The sequence below is a fragment of the Phacochoerus africanus genome, chromosome 5 (assembly GCF_016906955.1).
Source record: "Phacochoerus africanus isolate WHEZ1 chromosome 5, ROS_Pafr_v1, whole genome shotgun sequence".
Taxonomy (NCBI): Eukaryota; Metazoa; Chordata; class Mammalia; order Artiodactyla; family Suidae; genus Phacochoerus; species Phacochoerus africanus.
Genome location: NC_062548.1, coordinates 58,687,350 through 58,705,596, shown reverse-complemented (window position 1 = coordinate 58,705,596; position 18,247 = coordinate 58,687,350). Strand labels below are relative to the sequence as shown.

General features: G+C 43.4%; 1 protein-coding gene across 13 annotated transcripts in view; it reads right to left on the bottom strand.

Moving 5' to 3' along the window:
- The window catches only part of AFF3 (ALF transcription elongation factor 3), a 598,632-nt gene that overhangs the window by 17,647 nt on the left and 562,738 nt on the right, over positions 1-18,247 (bottom strand). For 12 of the 13 annotated variants that reach the window (XR_007135070.1, XM_047781424.1, XM_047781427.1 and 9 more), the window contains 3 exons: positions 9,728-9,791; positions 5,617-5,753; positions 182-253 (listed from right to left, as the gene is read on the bottom strand). Coding sequence is in view for 12 of the 13 variants with exons in the window: in XM_047781424.1 (XP_047637380.1) it covers positions 182-253; positions 5,617-5,753; positions 9,728-9,791 (273 nt within the window). In the remaining variant the exon portion in view is untranslated. The remainder of the gene's footprint in view (positions 1-181; positions 254-5,616; positions 5,754-9,727; positions 9,792-18,247) is intronic. The other variant, XM_047781437.1, reaches the window with a different exon arrangement.

Below are 18,247 nucleotides of genomic sequence, written 5' to 3'. Positions count from 1 at the left end.
AGTGGGAATTCACCTCATGTATGGGACGTGGAGACTGTGGGCCCTTCCTGCCACCATGAGAACCACATTTGGTCTGGCGTGTTGGAAGCACTAGGAAAACGCTGTATGTTTCAGCACCTGGTTTGCCAATGAAGATGGGTTAGGCTGGGGATGCTATTTTAAGCCAATATGATGCACTCACCATAATGCAGCCAGCTGTTTATCCTCTGGCGTGGCATTGGGTCCTGAGTGGGTTTTTAGTCTCATAGCATACCTTTAAAAAAAAAAAAAAAAGGAAAGGAAAAGGGAGAAATCAAGTTTTCTTATTAACAACAGACCGCTCTTCTCTGAAATGGTCTCTGCTCAATACTTTGTGTTTCATAGTGCTTGCTGGTGAATCTTTCTTAAAAGCCTGCCAAGGTTGCCCCGTTTTCTCCTAAACATTACATTATCGTCATGACTAGAATAAAATGGCTTTTATGAACGTCTAGCTACTTTCTGCTCTTTAATAATACAAGTCAGAAGGGCTATCAGTTCCAGCGTTACCCATGTGTACAGTGACACATCCATTTTTACAAATTTTGACTTATGGTTGAGTGCTTGTCAAGACCGAGGCCAAGTTCAATCCTTCAAGGCTAACTTCCAGAAAAATTTTTATCCCTTGTACTCAGATGGATGCTTGGATCGACTCCATTTTTATCCTTATGGAGCTCTTATTTTGACAGACTATCACTGCACAGGGTGCATAACTTTTAGAGTTTATAAACTCTTTACTCAATCCCCCTTATGTCTCTGAACCAGAGGCCTATGACCATTCTTTACTCCAATAATATACCAAGTTCCCTGGAGGGTCTTAGAGTAGAGGCAGGATGTGGAATGGCCAGGAAATCCTGGGTTCAAATCCGAGGTCCATCACTTATTAGTTGTGAGAGCTTAGACAAATTAACATCTAATTTAAGCTCCTTAAATTTATAAGTGAGATTTATTTACAATGTGAGATTTCCTTATTTATAAAGTGCTGATCACATGGCACTGCTGTAAAAATGAGCTAAGACAGTGTTTGTACAGCTCTTGGCAAAGTGGATTGGCTTGTTGCAAACTGTTCAAGAAATGATACTGTTATGAGGCTACCTCCACACAGATGAGTAGTGTTTCTGAGTGAATCTCTTTGCATAGTTTTCATAGTGGTCACTCTGGGTATTACAATATACATCTGTGACTTATCACCACCTGTTGGTGTCAACATTTTCTACTTTGTGTGAAGTGTGGAAACCTTACTTCCAAGTCCGTGCTTTGAAATAAAGTCTCCAGGATCAGATGGTGGCATAATTTTTGTTTCAATATCAATGATTTATAAAATTCAGGAGGAGCATAGTTTATTGCATGTATACATGGTTCTACTTTTATGTTGTTCTTCCTTCCCGCCTGTTACTCCAGGATTCCTTTTTTTTCTGTCACTTCCTTTCCATTTGTGAAACTTCTCTTAGCCAACCTTAAAGGTAGGTCTGTGAGAAATAAAGGTTTTTCGTTTTCCTTAGTCTGAGAATATTTTTATTTCCTCTTTATTCCTGAAGAATGAGGTCTCACTGAATGTAGAGCTCACCCCAACCATGTTTTTTATCTTTCAGCAGGTGCAAAGTGTCTCACTGTGCCCTTCCAGTTTCAGGTAGGAAGTCTGCCATTATTTGAACAGGTGTCCTCCTTTGGGTAATGTATCTTTCCTCTTTGGCTGCTTTTAGCATTTTTTATCTTTTTTAGTTTTCAGAAGTGTAATTTTTTCTTCTCTTTTTACAGCTTCACTCAAGGCACATGGAAATTCCCAGACCCGGGGTCCAATTGGAGCTGAGCTGCCGGCCTACACCACAGCAACACCAGATCAAGTTGCATCTGTGACCTATACTGCAGCTCATGGCAATGCCAGATCCTTAACCCACTGAGCGAGGCCAGAGATTGAACCTGTATCCTCATAGAGATAATGCTGGGTTCTTAACCCACTGAGTCATAATGGGAACTCCCAGAAATGTAATGTTGATGTGTCTTGGCATGCATGGTTTGGGGTTTACGCTGTTTGGGTTTTTCTCAGCTTCTTGAACCTGTAGGTTTACGTCTTTTGTCAAATTTGTTAAGTTTCAGCCATTACTTCTTCAAAGTATCTTTCAGTCCCGCTCTCTCCATCTCCTTCTTGGACTCTGACAATGAGCTGGTGGCTCGACTGTCATGGTGCTTAAGGCTCTATCTGCTTTTCTTTTCCAGTCTCTTTTCTCTCTGTGGCTCAGAATGGATAAATTCTGTTTTCTGTTCTCAAGTGTATCCCAGTCTCTGTCATCTGTTCTCTGCTATTGAGCTCCTTCAGTGAGATTTTTATTTGTTCTATTTTTCAGTTTGATAATTTCCATGTGGTTCTTATTCAAAATAAATTTTATCGCTCTGATGAGACTTTAATTTTTTGTTTGTTTCAAGAGCATTTGTAATTGTTGAAGCATTCCTAGGATGGCTGTCTAAAATCATTATCAGAGAATTCCAGCATCTGATTTGTCCTGGTTATTTGCATCAGCTGAATGTCCCTTCTTACTTCAGTTGTGATTTTCTTTGTTTCTTGATACAATGAATACGTTTCTATTGTATCTTGGACATTTTGGCTCTTATGTTAGGAGACCCTTTTAAAGGAAGCCACTCTGTTTAGGTTTAACAAGCCAAGTCTTAGCCTATGTTTGTGGGCTGTGGTTTCAAATGATTTAATTTTAATTCTAGGACATCTTTCTGCTTTGTGCCCATCCATGTCTCCCCATTTTCTTCTCTGCCTGCCTATGGGTGGGCATCTAAGTCTGTGCCTTATTCTGAGGAAGAACTGTGAGAATCTAGGACCTCTTAAACTAACTGTTTTTTTTTTTTTTAATTAACTACAGCGATTTCTTCACTACTCCAAATACTGTACTGTGTAAAAAAACAGTATGAAGGAAATCACCAATACATTGGTATAGTAGAAATATTTTAATAAGAAGAATGGCATGGGGTGTCATTGAAATATTACTCAGCCATAAAAAGGAATAAAATAATGCCATTTTCAGCAACATGGATGGGACCTAGAGATACTAAGTGAAGTTAGTGAAAAACAAACATCATATGATATCACTTATATGTGGAATCTAAAAAAAAGATACAAATGATCTTATTGCAGAGCAGAAACAGACTCATAGACTTTGTAAACAAACGTATGGGTACCAAAGGAGACAGGTGGGGTGGGGGGAGGGGTGAAGTGGGGATTTGAGATGGGCACATGCACACTGTATACTGAATGACTGGCCAATGGCGACCTGCTGTACAGCACAGGGAACTCTACCCAATCAATATTCTGTGATAATCTATATGGGAAAAGAATCTGAAAAAGAATGGATGTGTATATATGTGTAACTGAATCACTTTGTTGTATAGCAGAAATTATCACAACTTGTAAATCAACTATACTTCCATAAAATGTTTTTAAATGTGCGGGGGGAAGAAAAATGGTTAGTCAGTGTTGACTTTCACAACATTCTTGAAAAGTGCTTTTGGAAGATGATGGGTTCTCAATGCTGGGACCACACTTTCCAAGGCTGTGGTCTTTTATTTTTTACTGAAGGAGAGTGGTGTAAAAATACCCAGGTGATGGAGTTCCCTGGTGTGTCAGTGGTATAAGGACCCTGAATTGTCACTGCTGTGGTGCATGTTCAGTTCCTGGCATGGGAATTTCCCCAGGCCATGGATGTGGCCAAAAACAAAACAAATAAAAAATACCAAGTTGCAAACTTGGGCCAATGCATACCAAGAAGGTTAAACCTGGGAGTCCCGTTGTGGCTCAGTGGTTAACGAATCTGACTAGGAACCACGAGGTTGCGGGTTCAATCCCTGGCCTTGCTCAATGGGTTAAGGATCCGGCGTTGCCATGAGCTATGGTGTAGGTCGCAGACGCGGCTTGGATCCTGTGTTGCTGTGGCTCTGGTGTGGGCTGGTGGCTACAGCTCTGATTTGACCCCTAGCCTGGGAACCTCCGCATGCTGTGGGAGCGGCCCAAGAAATGGCAAAAAGAAATCTTCCATCTGAATTTGGTGAGATATGATAAAACATATCTAGTTTTAGGCTGCCAGAATTTAAAATGTCTCTTGAAGTTAGTTTTGAGAATTATTTCACATAACGGGTATTAGGCATTATCTCAAGCAGTTGAACCAGCGAAAGACATAAAATGTGTGACTAAGGTTTTCAGTAGGGTTAATGGATGAATTCCCTTAATGGTTTGTTAAACAGATATTTCAACAATACAGATGTGCCTTTCCACACTGCCAACACGGAAGACAAGAGTTTTCCACACCCCTTGCTGTGCTCTGGTCAGAAATCCTTCTTCTGCTCACATTATAAGTCTTGACAGGGATGGAGCTCAGGTCCAAGTTTCAGACCAGAACAATACCAGTACCTTTTCAGAGAGTGCATCAGAGGATGGATTCCCTTTCCCCAAATCCCCCTGAATTTTCCTTCCTTTCATTAAATACTCCTGAATCATTTCCTGATGGGAATTAGGATTTAGATTATATGAACCTGAATCAGATTAAAAAAACAAAACAAAACACAACAGGGAGTCCCTGTTGTGGCTCGGCAGTAATAAACCTGACTAGTATCCATGAGGATGTAGGTTCGATCCCTGGCCTTGCTCAGTGGGTTAAGGATCCAGTGTTGCTGTGAACTGTGGTGTAGGTTGCAGATGTGGCTTGGATCCTGCATTGCTGTGGCTGTGGTGTAGGCCAGCAACTGCAGCTCTGATTCGACCCCTAGTCTGGGAACTTCTATGTGCCCTAAAAAAGCAAAACAAATAAAACAAAAAACGCAGCAAGGAAGTGAAGTGAGTTCAAAATCTGCCACTTTCCAGCTGGGTGAAGTAGGCATGTCATATCATCCTTAGGCTCAGCTTCCTTTCTGCAGTCTTTGGGGTGGGAGGAGCTGCCTCGCCTAGCTAGCACCGAGAGCAAAGGAGGCAGGCTATGCAAAAATGCCTTGCAAGATCACACATCCTTATTTTGCGGGATGAACACTGGTTCTTAGATAGCTGACAGTGCAGGTGGATGTGCCTTTTTTTTTTTTTTTTCCTTTCATGGTTGCGCCCACAGTATAACATGGAAGTTCCTGGCCAGAGACTGAATCTGAGATGCAGCTGCAACCTATGTGGCAATGGCAGATCCTTTAACCCACTGTACCAGACTGGGGATTGAACCTGTACCTCCATGGTGACCTGAGATGCTGCAGTTGGAGACATTTTTTTTTTTTTTTTGTCTTTTTAGGGCTGCACCCGAGGCATATGGAGTTTCCCAGGTTAGGGGTCAAATTGGAGCTGTAGCCACTGACCTACACCACAGCCACAGCAACATGGGATCCGAGCAGCATCTGCGACTTACACCACAGTTCACGGCCATGCTGGATCTTTAATCCAATGAGCAAAGCCAGGGATCGAACCCGCATTCTCACGGATCCTAGTCAAGTTCGTTAACCACTGATCCATGGCGGGAACTCCTGCAGTTGGATTCTTAACCCACTGTGCCACAGTGGGAACTCCTTGACATTCTTTTCTTACATATATTCCTCCCTCCCACCCCCAACTCCCTCAGCGCTTACCTGATAAGCTCTACTGTTTCCGAATACATCGTGTAAGGAGATTTAGATTCCATGGGGCCTTGTTCCATGGCATTTCCACACTCAATAAATGACAAGGCTGCTTCAGCATAGTTCAGAGCCTTTCCAAACTTTTCCACCTAATCAACAGAATTAACAGAGTGTCCTCCTTAAGAATAGTTTTGTAAACAGCTTTGTCATATAATCTCTAGACTCTATTTGAGAAACTCGACTTTGAAGTTCCAAATTCCTGTGGATGGAGTCAAGAGAAGAGAGAAATAGGGTACCTCCTTCTCCAGTTATTTTCACCGATTACTACTGGCTTAGGGTAAGTGAGGGAATGGTTTACACAGAATTATACAGAGTCCATATCACAACTGCCAAGCAAACTTGTGCATGGTTGTTTCCACATCTTGCTTCTCTCTTTCTAACTCCTAATGGTTGGTCAATTTCCCCGGGTCCCTTCCAGCTGTGCTAAGTATACATCCAAATTGACAGGTCTGGGTGCTCCCATCATGGTGCAGCAGAAATGAATCTGATTAGTATCCATGAGGATGCGGGTTTGATTCCTGGCCTCACTCAGTGGGTTAAGGATCTGGCATTGCCATGAGCAGTGGTATAGGTCGCAGACAAGGCTCAGATCCAGTGTTGCTGTGACTGTGGCATAGGCCAGCAGCTGTAGCTTTGATGAGACCCCTAGCCTGGCAATCTCCATGTGCTGCAGGTGCGGCCCTAAAAAGACAAAAACCAACCAACCAAACAAACAAACAAAAAACAAAAGAAACAAACTGACAGGTCTGATCCCTTGTAAGGGTTTTCACACTTTCTTGGTATATACTCCCACTTTGATGGTCAGAAGGCCTTGGTTATTATCGTTGACTCTATACGTAGCATTCAGGTCTCCATGCCTTCCTTCAGTTATGTATTTTTCTGTTGTTTCCTTAACAGTTAGGACCATACTTAAGGGTGAGGGTGAGGAGAGGAAGGGAGAGCAGGTGAAGCTGAAGGCATGTTTTAGCTTAAGGGTCATGATGTTTAAAATGAATTAAAAAATGATTTTGGAGGGGCATAAGAGGTTGTCTAAATGCATGGCCATCATTTCCCACATCAGCAAGGATAACGAAGAATCAGCTTTACATTCTCAGGTTCACCTAAATCTGAACACCAGGCTCAGGGCCTCACACTTTGTTACTCTTGATGGATCACGACACAGTCTAAACAGGGACGGCACCATCTCCCTAGTTTTCAAACATCCATTCATCCATCAAAACAGAATTACACAGATACTCTTAACTACTAATGTAAGTCTTGCTCTAAAAAAGTCCCCTCATTAATCATGCTACCTTAGGAAAAGGCAATGTAGACCAAAGCTCTCTTGCATTAGCAAATCAAAAATTTTAAACAGGTTAAAACCCTAAGAGGCTAGAGAGCAATATTTCTCGGTAGTGCTTTCAGATTAAGGAAATCATTCCTCTCAACAGTATCTTCTAAAGCACCTGAGTCTGGGCCATTTGCACTTGACACACAAAAGCTCCTTCCAGGAACATATATTTAGAGAGGAAAAAATATGCACATACAATGTAGTTCAAAGTGCAAGGTAGGCTGTGATTAACTAACAAAAAGCAAGAAAAAAAAATGGCAGAAGGAGAATGCAATGCAAAAAAGAAAGCAGGAAGGGAGTGAGGGATGGGGCCACAGGGAGGCTCAGGAGACCTCAGGGAAGAGGCCTGAAAATGATACTGGGAAAGAACAGTGATCAGGCTGATTTGGGGAGGGCACTGAAGGCGCGAGTGTGCACCAGTGTGAGGGTGTGTATGTGTGAGAAGCTGTGAACATGGAAGCGTTAGGCTCTGCAGGTGCAAAGCCCTGCTGGCTGGCACATGTCAGGTGCGCTTAGCAGTGGCAGGGGGCCCACCTGGTTGGAGCAGAGTGTCACTAGGAAAGGTCAAGCTAGGGACGATGACACAGTGCAGACTCCTGGTGAACCTCGGATGATTCAGGCAGGAAATTTCATTCTGCTTTAAAATGTAATATGACCAGAACTCTCCATCAGACCGTGGGGTGGTAAGGATAAGAACTCCATCTCTAGTTCCCTTCTCTCTTGCCTGGTGCTCCTGTACACCAGTGTACCTAGGTAGTGATCCTCCTACAAATCAGCACTTGATGGACAACATCAGTGCCACTGGGGTAGGGGCACAGTTATGGGTGCATCTTCAATCCTGGAAGAACACTCTCAAGGTCATTTGAAATGCCTTACTCATCTCCAGTGCCCCGATTTCCACTATGAACACTGACAGGGGGCAGAACTGGAATTACTAGATAGGAAGGAGTCCCTTTGGATGAGATCGTGAGATGGAGCAACCATATGATCTCTTTTAATCTCTAAAATATACAAGCAACTTATACTACTCAATAGCAAAAAAGCAACAGCCCAGTGGAAAAATGGGCAAAGGACCCAAAGAGACATTTATCCAAGGAAGATGGAGATGGCCAACAAGCACTTGAAACAATGCTCAACATCACTGATTATTAGAGAAATGCAAATCAAAACTACCATGAGATACCACCTCACACCAATCAGAATGGCCATCATTAATAAGTCCACAAATAACAAATGCTGGAGGGGGTGTGGAGAAAAGGGAACCCTCCTGCACTGTTGGTGGGAATGTAAGCTGGTACAACCACTATGGAGATCAGTATGGAGGTATCTTAGGAAATTATACATAGAACTACCATATGACCCAGCCATCCCACTCTTGGGCATATATCCGGACAAAACTCTACTTAAAAAAGACACATGCACCCGCATGTTCATTGCAGCACTATTCACAATAGCTAAGACATGTAATCGACCCAAATGTCCACTGATAGATGATTGGATTTGGAAGATGTGGTATATATACACAATGGAATACTACTTGGCCATAAACAAGAATGAAATAGTGCCATTTGCAGCAACATGGATGGAACTAGAGACTCTGATCCTGAGTGAAGTAAGTCAGAAAGAGAAAGACAAATACCATATGATGTCATTTATATCTGGAATCTAACATATGGCACAAAGGAAACTTTCCAGAGAAAGGAAAATCATGGACTTGGAGAATAGACTTGCGGTTGCCAAGGAGGAAGGGGAGGGAGTGGGAGGGACTAGGAGCTTGGGGTAAACAGATGCAGAATGTAACCTTTGGGATGGATTAGCAATGGGATCCCGCTGTGTAGCACTGGGAACTCTGTCTAGTCACTTATGATGGAACACTTAATGTGAGAAAAAGAATATATATATATGTGTGTGTGTGTAACTGGGTCACCATGCTGTACAGTAGAAAAAATATGTATAAATAAATGATAAAAATTTTTTTTAAAGTAAAATAAAAAAATAAAAAACAGGAAACCATAAAACAAAACAAAACAGAAGTTTTCTCTCTCTTGTCTGAATGCTTTAGGCTTTCCCACAGAGATAACCCAAGGAAAAGAAATTACTCTTTGAAAAACATCAAACCATAGTGACTTTAGGGTCTTATGTGCAGTGTAATAGTTTCTTGGTGGTCCAGTTTCAGAGGAAGTAGTCATTTTGGCATATACAAATGACAAACACAAGTCTTTTCTCCTTTTTTGGCTGCAGAAGTTCTTGGATCAGGGATCGAAGCTGAGCCACAGCAGTGACCCAAGCCACAGCAGTGATAACACCAGACCCTTAACCTGCTGCACCACCAGGGAACTCCAAACACAAGTCTTTTTGAAAAGGAGATTTGATCCTGGGACCTAACCAAGGATTAGTCAGGCTAACAAGAGAGAAAAAAGCAAACCTAGGGTTTTTTTTTTTTAAGGAAAAAAAATACTACCACCTACTGAGTCCATTGCCTCTGGTTCCTATCCAAACTTGAGGACTAAATTGAAATCTTCATTTATCCAGGCTTCTTCCCACTCAGATATTATTGGTTGAGGTCATAATTTACTGGGTGATGAGTACTTGATTATATAAACATTTCTGCATTTAACAGACGCAGCCATCCTTGTAATAGATTTTATAATTACCCCAGCTATGCTGCCCCACTGATGAAGCTGCAGTACAAACGTCGTTTGGAGGAAGCGAGCTGGACAGAAAAGGTCTTACCATTGCGTCTGCTTTATGCTTCATTCGCTTAGCTTCTTGCATAAAATAATCTGCACTGCGTGGCCTGCGAGGAGAGAGGGATTTGAAACGTCATTATCGTGCAAGGGAAAAATCTTTTGAGACTATTCTTTCCTTTTGCTCAAACTTGAAGCACAAGTTTAATACACCATGGCATCAAGGTGTTTGTTTGTTTGTTGCATTTCCAAATAACTGCCAATATGTAAAAGACCACAATTTTTCTTAAGTTAACAATTCAAAACACACTCAATGTACCCAGATAAATATATACATTTACCATGATTTTAACGTGGACCCCCAAGACCTAATTTGTGAATCGGATTTTTATTGCATGGTTAAGAAGGCAAATGCACCACAAAAATAATAAAAAAATAAAATTAAAAAAGTGAAAGATCTTATTTCACAGCATATTTACATGAAACAATCCCCTTTTAATGTAAAGACGGCAAAGGTACCTCATAATAATTGTATGGATATGTACGGGTGAGTATATTTATGCAGCCTTATGAAAATCAGTGTCATTTATATGCATAAGGTGTACCTAAAGTTGTATCTCTCTCTATAATTGTTTCTCTCTCTATAATTGTTTCAAAGCTTTGCAGTGAAGAATGAGAAGAAGTGATGCTATGTGATTACATTCCAGGTGTAATGAAGTTAATTGTAAAATGATGTCTACCTTGTCACAATGCAAACACAGCATGAATTCTCCAGAGTTTGGACTAGCTGGCTGGTAAACATGAATACCAGACATGGGCATTATTAAAGCAACAACCCCGGCCAGCACTGGCTCTGCTGGGAGATGGCCATAATTCATCCAGAGACTCAGCTAAGTGTGTGAAGTAACCCCGGGTCACACCAAGCTACTCATCAGATAGTACCTTTAAATGCTTTGTCTGGTAGGTTTATAAAAACCTATACACATTAGGTACCACCAGTAAAAACTTTTTTTTGTACTGTGGGGTCTTTACGTAATCAAGAAAGCTTGACCTATTCATGAATATCCAACATAAACCAGGACCCCCTCAATGGGAGAAAAGATGTAGGTAGTGATATGAACCATGAACTGTTTCATCTACTTAACGCACTTATTTTGAACTGCCTTCTTTCAGCTTCGGATGGTCTTTTCCCTTACTGTAACATGAGGTAGTCAGAGCATCCTTTTTATGCTAAGAGGTCAAACTGCTTGGAAAAATCACATATACCATGTCAATGACATTACCATCCAAAGCTATTACCCTCATTTGAATGGTTTCAATCAATCAGTCAGTTGATCAATCAATAAAGCAGGATTAAAGCAAATACTTAATTTGGGGTTACAAATCACAGGAATAAGAAAAAGACCTTGGTTTTCCATCTCTTCTTCCCCATAAAATATTGCCAGTACTGCAGGACCCTGCTGGGAATATTTAACTTTTCCAACAAAGAAATGAGGGATGTTGTTGCAGGAGATCCCTAAAGGGCATAATGGAGCTCCCTGCGTCTGGATCCTGGTCTCTTCAACATTCTTCCTGCCCCAGGCCCAACGTCTTCCATTCCTCTTGGTGGGCGAGGCCTGAGGTTTCCTTCAAAGGAAGGCCCTGCCCGGACCTTCTTCTTCCTCTTCATTTCCCCCATGTTCACGCTTCTTTCACCCGAATGACTTTTCAGTTGCCTTTACTTGGTGGTTTTTTCCCTTCTTTGCCAGAGATGGACCTTTTGTGGTCAGAGCTCCTCCAGGTCTTTGCTCAAAACCCATCAACCCCCCACCATTAGCATGAGAGAACATAAATATTTAAGTTAAAGGGTGCAAAGAACAGAAAGGAAGCTACACACAAAGACTCAAAAAAACAGATGGAACCAGCTGGGACCAAGATGGTGACACTTCTGACTCCCAACAAACCCTGAGTCTGATTAGAGGTTCCTTTTGCTGCATATTAAATGACACACCCACCAGGTAAAAAGGAGGTGGCACCCCACTCCTCTGAAAAGGCCCTGCCCCTCCCCCATAGACTAATGAACATGCCTCCCTATCATGAGCCTTACCCTCCCTCCTCCTTTGGTCTTCACTCTTTTTACTTTTTTTTTTGGCTGCACCCACAGTGTATGGAAGTTCCCAGGCCAAGGACTGAACCCACGCCACAACAGTGGCCCGAGCTGTTGCAGGGATTATGCAGGATCCTTAACTGGCTGCACCACAAGAGAATTCCTGTCTTTACTCTTTAAAATAAAATCTCTCTTGCAGGTGGGTGAGAAGTTGATCTGTGAACTTAGTTCTCACTTCTACAGTCTTTGGCCACTGAATACAGTCTGTGCTGTGGGGATCTCACCTTTAGTTTCCAGTTTCGCTATCTGCCTGCTTGGAACCCCATCCCAACACCCACCCCATCTGGAGGCAGGGAGCCTCTACAGGGTTTGTAGACTTCATCTGGTAACATTTTGAACACATACTGGCAACACCTGTCTGTTGGGTCTCTGATGCCAATTCTGGCATTTCCTATTATTTTTTTTTCTTGTTATTGCTTTTCAATGGACTTAATTTTTCTAAGCACTTTTAGGTTCAGAGCAAAATGAAGGGGAAAGTACAGAGAGTTCCCATAAACTCCCTGCCTCACACATGCATGGCCTCCCCCAACTATCAACAACCCCCACCAGGATAGCATGTTAGCTACAATCGATAAACCTAAACTGACACATCATTATTACTCACAGTTCACACTAGGGTTCACTCTGGGTGTTGCACATTCTATGGGTTTTGAAAAATGTATAATGACATGGATCCATGGTTACTGAATCAAACAGAATAGTTCCATGCCCTAAAAATCCTCTGCAATTCTTTTTTTTTTTTTTTTTGTCTTTTGGCTCAATACCCCAAAGTAGAAAACCAGACCTACCCGTGGCCCAAACCAGATCTGACACTTGAGCTTCAGCTGGGGTTCTGGAGCCTGTTTGTTCAGGAGAGAAGTTCCGGTACCTCCATCCCTGTCTCCCCCTCTGTTATCAACTGCTTCCTTGTAAACATACCTTTCTTTTCTCAAGGACCACATCCACCACCCAAGCTTAGGCTTTCAGAACTTCTCTTGGCCTCTAGTTTCACTCCCACCCACTCCATCCTGAGTTTTAACCTTTGACCCACGTTTGAAAAACATGGTTTTCCTTCCATTGCCGTCTACTCACAGACCTAAAATCAATCTCTAGGGCCTATGAGATCAAATCTTGGTTGAGGTCCTAATAATCTCGCCTAACCCTCTTAATCATGTCACTCACTCACCAAGCTCCTTGACCACAGCCAAGATGGGTGCCCTCACTGTCTGGTTAACATGCCATTGTGTCTTAGAAGCTCTGTTCCTCCATCTGCTCCTCCATGGAACACACCCTCTCTGCTCATTCATTAAGTGCTTACGTGAGCCATCCCTCAAATTCTTAGGGCACAAGGTCTTCTTGGTGATTTTGGTTAATGCACATCTATGTCTTTACTGATCTCAGATACCACTACTTGTTTACACTTCACTTTGGGGCATTTAATTACCTTCTGAACTGTCCTGGGCTAGAGTCAATGCATGTGTGCAACTCTGCAGCTGGGACCTTGTCACTGGAGGCCCTATTGCAGACCGCTTTCATCTTCCCCACTCTATAGTTCCAGGTGCATGGTTCAAGATAAATGAATTCCCTCTGCCTTCACATTTGGAGCTTAGAAGAGAGTGTGGGCTTCTGATGGGATGCAGCCTCAAAGCCAACGAGCCAGAGAACATCTCCATGGCAACCTGAAATTCTCCACATCATTATCTGTCCCACACTCCAGCAGAGGAGTTGGGTCATTTTTCTCTTGGCCTGTTTTTCGTCACTAATGGATCATCCTTTTTTTCAAATGCATTTCGTTTTCATGCAAGAATTTTCTTGGTAATAAGCCAAGGCATCTTCTACATTACCCCTGGGGTGGCAGTGGCACCAAATTCCTGCTATGGGAACCTTAATCAGTGCTATTTTTACTTGCGGCATATAAATGTACTCCTTAAACCTGATGGGGAAGCTGAGTCACAAACTCTCATGATGGTGTATGTGGATACACTAATAAGTAACTCATCTATTTTCTGACAATGTCACAGCCGCTGTAACAGTCACCTGAGATGCTGAAGCATCGTACTATCAAGCGCCGTTAAGGAACACATTAGAATTCTCATCTTGGTATCTAATGGGGGCCTCATTACACCGAGTCACTAAAGTCTGCCTGATGATCGGTCGGTTCTCTCCTTTCAGGTGATTTCTAGAGACACATTTCTACGTCAGATCATTATCAAGGCCATGGGAAAATGAGAGGTCACCCAGATGGTCCAGCAGTGTGGTGGACGTGTGCTGTCATGAAGGCATCACTCCAACAGTGATCTTCAAGTCAGCAGGAAAGTAAAATTGCTGTCGCCCCCATGACAGTTACAGAATATAACTCAGCAAAGGCACTACAATAAAATCGAATGATCTCATTGTTCAAACAAATTTTTTGTCGGATTGCCTTTTTTTTTTTTTTCCCCATGTGGAAAAGCCAGAGTTTTGTTTTTCATTTTGATAATAACATTCTTCATGTGGTTTCTCATGATGATGGTGTTTTATGATGCTGCATGAACAAACCTAATAAAAAGTTTGAGTACGAGTACCTCGTGGTATCTCTGGGGTTCTTCAGAAACAGGGCTTGAGTGATGGACAAGCCCAGGTTCAGCTCAGGAGTCTGGGGTGGGTAGATGCAAACTGTTACCTTTGAAGTGGATAAGCAGTGGGGTCCTGCTGTATAGCACAGGGAACTATGTCCAATCTTTTGGGTCAGAACATGATGGAAAAACAGCATTAAAAAAAAACAATGTCTATACATGTGTGACTGGGTCACTTTGCTGCACAGCAGAAACTGAAGGAACATTGTAAATCAAGTACACTTCGATAAAAAAAAAATTAAAAAAGATAAAGCCAAAGCTCAGCCCTGTGTATCTTTGTCATAAGAGCTCTTGGCAACAAAAACAACCTGAGCGCTTGATCTTGAGAGAATCCCCCCCCCCCCCCGCCCCCAATACACGTGGCCTCAGTTTGAAGCAGCCACAGGGTCTTTGGTGTGGGAGTGTTAGTGCAAGCTCGCTTTTTGTTCTCCTTCGTGGCCAAGATGGAGTTGAACGCTCTCCCGCAGAGAGGCTTGCAGGCTGCTCTCTGTAATTCCTACCTCTGTGAAATGCACCCCCCGCCCCCGGCAGAGCCAGCCTGTTTTGTGAAAACTGGCAGCGATGAGAACTGCACGCATCTGAACAAGCAGGTTCCTTGGCACAGTCGACATCAGGATACTTTTCTTAGGGAAGTTAAAATCCAAGTCAGACAACCGGCAACGGCGCACCAGATGAATTCATCATCTGATATCCTGTCAGCTTGTCATCTGAGAAGTCCCAGAGGTGTCACTGTGTCCCAAGCTTAGAGGTGTCTTCTTCACCAAGAAGAAGGCTTGAGAAGTGAAGGCGTTGTTTTTAACACACTGAGTAAGTGCAGGCTGTTGATGAGGGCACTTTCTAGCCAGGGACCTTGGATGGTGCCGTTGGCTTTATGATGGCTTCCCGAGAGAAAGGCTGTTTTTAGGCAGCAAGCATTCAAAGGCAGCTTTTGTTTCCATGCTCTTGATGTTGGCTGGGACCCCCAGTGCCTGGACCCTGGCTTCTCAGAACCATGAGTGGTCATGCATCCTATGGCTTACAGGCCACAGGCTCCAATGGGAAACTGCTTCCCTCTTGGCCACACACAGAAAACAGCATGTGCTTTCCTGGACACGCAGGCTGCACATGGCAGGTGTTTGTCATCTGATCATGAGCAACTCTCTATTGAAATGGGAACTCATAAATTTGATGGCTGTTCTTTCCCAGGCATGATTTATTTTTTTGCTTTTTAGGGCCACATCTGTGGCACATGGAAGTTCCCAGGCTAGGGGTTGAATCGGAGCTGCAGCTACCGGCCTACACCACAGCCACAACATGGGATTGGGGCTGCATCTGTGACCTAAGCTGCAGCTCACAGTAACACCAGATCCTTAACCCACTGAGTGAGGCCAGGGATTGAACCTGCGTCCTCATGGATACAAGTCGGGTTCATAACCCACTAAGCCACAATGGGAACTCCCTCTGGGTGTGACTTTTAAGATAAAATAATTTTACAAAGTCCTTAACATGATCAGGGAGCTGAAATTTCAATCAGGGAGATCTGAAAAGCCTTGTGCTTCACTTCTGCCCTCCGCTGCAATCCCCAGCCAAGTCCTTTTATTTTTCTGTCTTTCTCTCTGTTTTGGTTAGAATAAAATAAAAACCTGGCTGAGAGGAATTTCATAATGGAAAAAATTCCATAGGAAGAACAGAAGAAAGATGCATGAATGGGGTACCAGGAAAGTGGGGTCCAGCTCTGAAGAGGCTGGGAAGGGTAGAGGAACAGTGGCCTTGGCAAGCTCGCTGAGGGAGTGCCGTGCCTTGATGTAGTATCACCTGCTTCAGGATTTCAATTGGTGTCCTCTGGGGAAGTCATCTGACCTTTTACATCCAGGAATCTTTCATCCTCGATAAAATTAAAACCCTTTTAGCTATGAGACTGCCGAGCATAATTACACTACAAATGCCAACTCCCTCTTCCTGCCCCGCCAGCCACATCTCACCGGCTGTGGCTTCAGGACTGTGTGGCTAGAGAGCCTTTTCCCCACGATGGGAGGTTTAAGTAGTTGGGCTTCTGTTACTGGTGCCACAGGGACAGATGGGACGTTCGGTGGTTTGGCTGAATGTGATGATCGTGACTGACTCTTCCTGGTGAAATATGGGCAAGAGACAGCACATCCTTCTGGAAGCAGCAGGCAGTGCTGGCACCCGGGGTTCTCTGGCTCCCCAGTACAGCAATATGGCAGGTGGAAAGGGAGGCCAAGCTTTTCACCACTCAGCTCTGCTCAGCCTTCTGTACTGGGGCCTTCACAACACAGGTATTCCCTGGATTTTCCCCCCAGGCCAAGAACTCCCCCATCACTAATTATGACTCCACGTAATTTACAGCTCATTGCTTTGCACTCATAAGATCAGTTTCTAGGCTTTGAGTGAATCAAGTGCTGTCACTCCTGGACATGAATTCCTACAGATTTTTTTTTAAACGAAAGTTTGGTAATCACATCAGTATCACCTTAAAACCAGGGCTGTCACGCAGTAAATGTGGCGCACGGCTAAATGTCAGGGAGGAGGCACGGTCTCGCTGCCTCCCCTCTGAGCCTGCAGAACAGGCTGACCTGGATCACATCTTTATAAAGTCAGTGTTATTCTAATCTGTTCCATCTGCATCCTGAAGGCACAAATGGGTGTCTGTTGAATTGGTAAGTGACATAGAAAGAGAGGCTAGAAGCCCATGCGTTTAAATTTACTTGCATGAAGTAGATGCCTTACATTCCCGGAAAAAAGAAAGAAAGGGGAAAAAAAAAAAAAGAAGCAGACATCACCCCCTGGGAATGTTATTCAAACTCAGCTGGGTTCTTCAAAACCTGTTATCTGACTGCCCAATGGATTCAGCTGTTGTCTGAATTGAATGTTTATTCAACCATTAATGAGTATTTATAATACACAAGAATGAATTGATTTTTTTAAAAAAAGCTACATGATGCGGTTTGAAAAATTAAATGACAGTGTGGCATCTGTTACTTTTCGGAGCCCAAGAACTGGATTTCCATCAACTCTATAAAGGATTCCAGTGCAAATTCTCTAGTTTTTTCTTTTCCTCTGGTGGCTTCTCTTTAGTCATTTCACTGCCTCTTGACATGGCCAGTGAGGAGAAGTCAAGGGCAGTGGCAGAAGCCAGGTCGTGGTTCTCCAGGCTGCCCGTGGGGAAGCTGGTACAGAGTGGAGATGGAGCCGGAGGAGGCTGGAGTTTGTGGTCCCAGGGAACGTTCCCAGAGAGGCCACTCCTGTGCCTCTGCCTTCCCGGAATTAATAACTGAGAATTCATTAGTCACAATTAACTAATTAGCTCCTCCCACTGTATCTGGTGCTTAGTAAATGCTCAGCGCCCACCAACTGCACCTGGGAGATTCTTCACACAATTTTAGGTGACTTCCTAGCCCAGGAATCTCTTAAGGGAAACTTATTTTTATTGTTCCAAGGAAGAGACAATGCCTGTTTTTGCTTTTTGAACTTGAAGAATCTTCCCACCACAGTTCAGTGGTTGAGTGGCTTTTGTTGTTGTTGTTGTTGTTTGTTTTTTTGTCTTTTTGCCTTTTCTAGGGCCGCTCTCGCATATGGAGATTCCCAGGCTAGGGATCTAATTGGAGCCGTAGCCACCGGCCTACGCCAGAGCCACAGCAACTCTGGATCCGAGCCGCGTCTGCAACCTACACTGCAGCTCACGGCAAGGCCGGATCCTCAACCCACTGAGCAAGGCCAGGGATCGAACCCTCAACCTCATGGTTCCTAGTCGGATTCGTTAACCACTGCACCACGACGGGAACTCCTGAGTGGCTTTTCACTTTTCCTGTTTCTTTTACGGTTACGG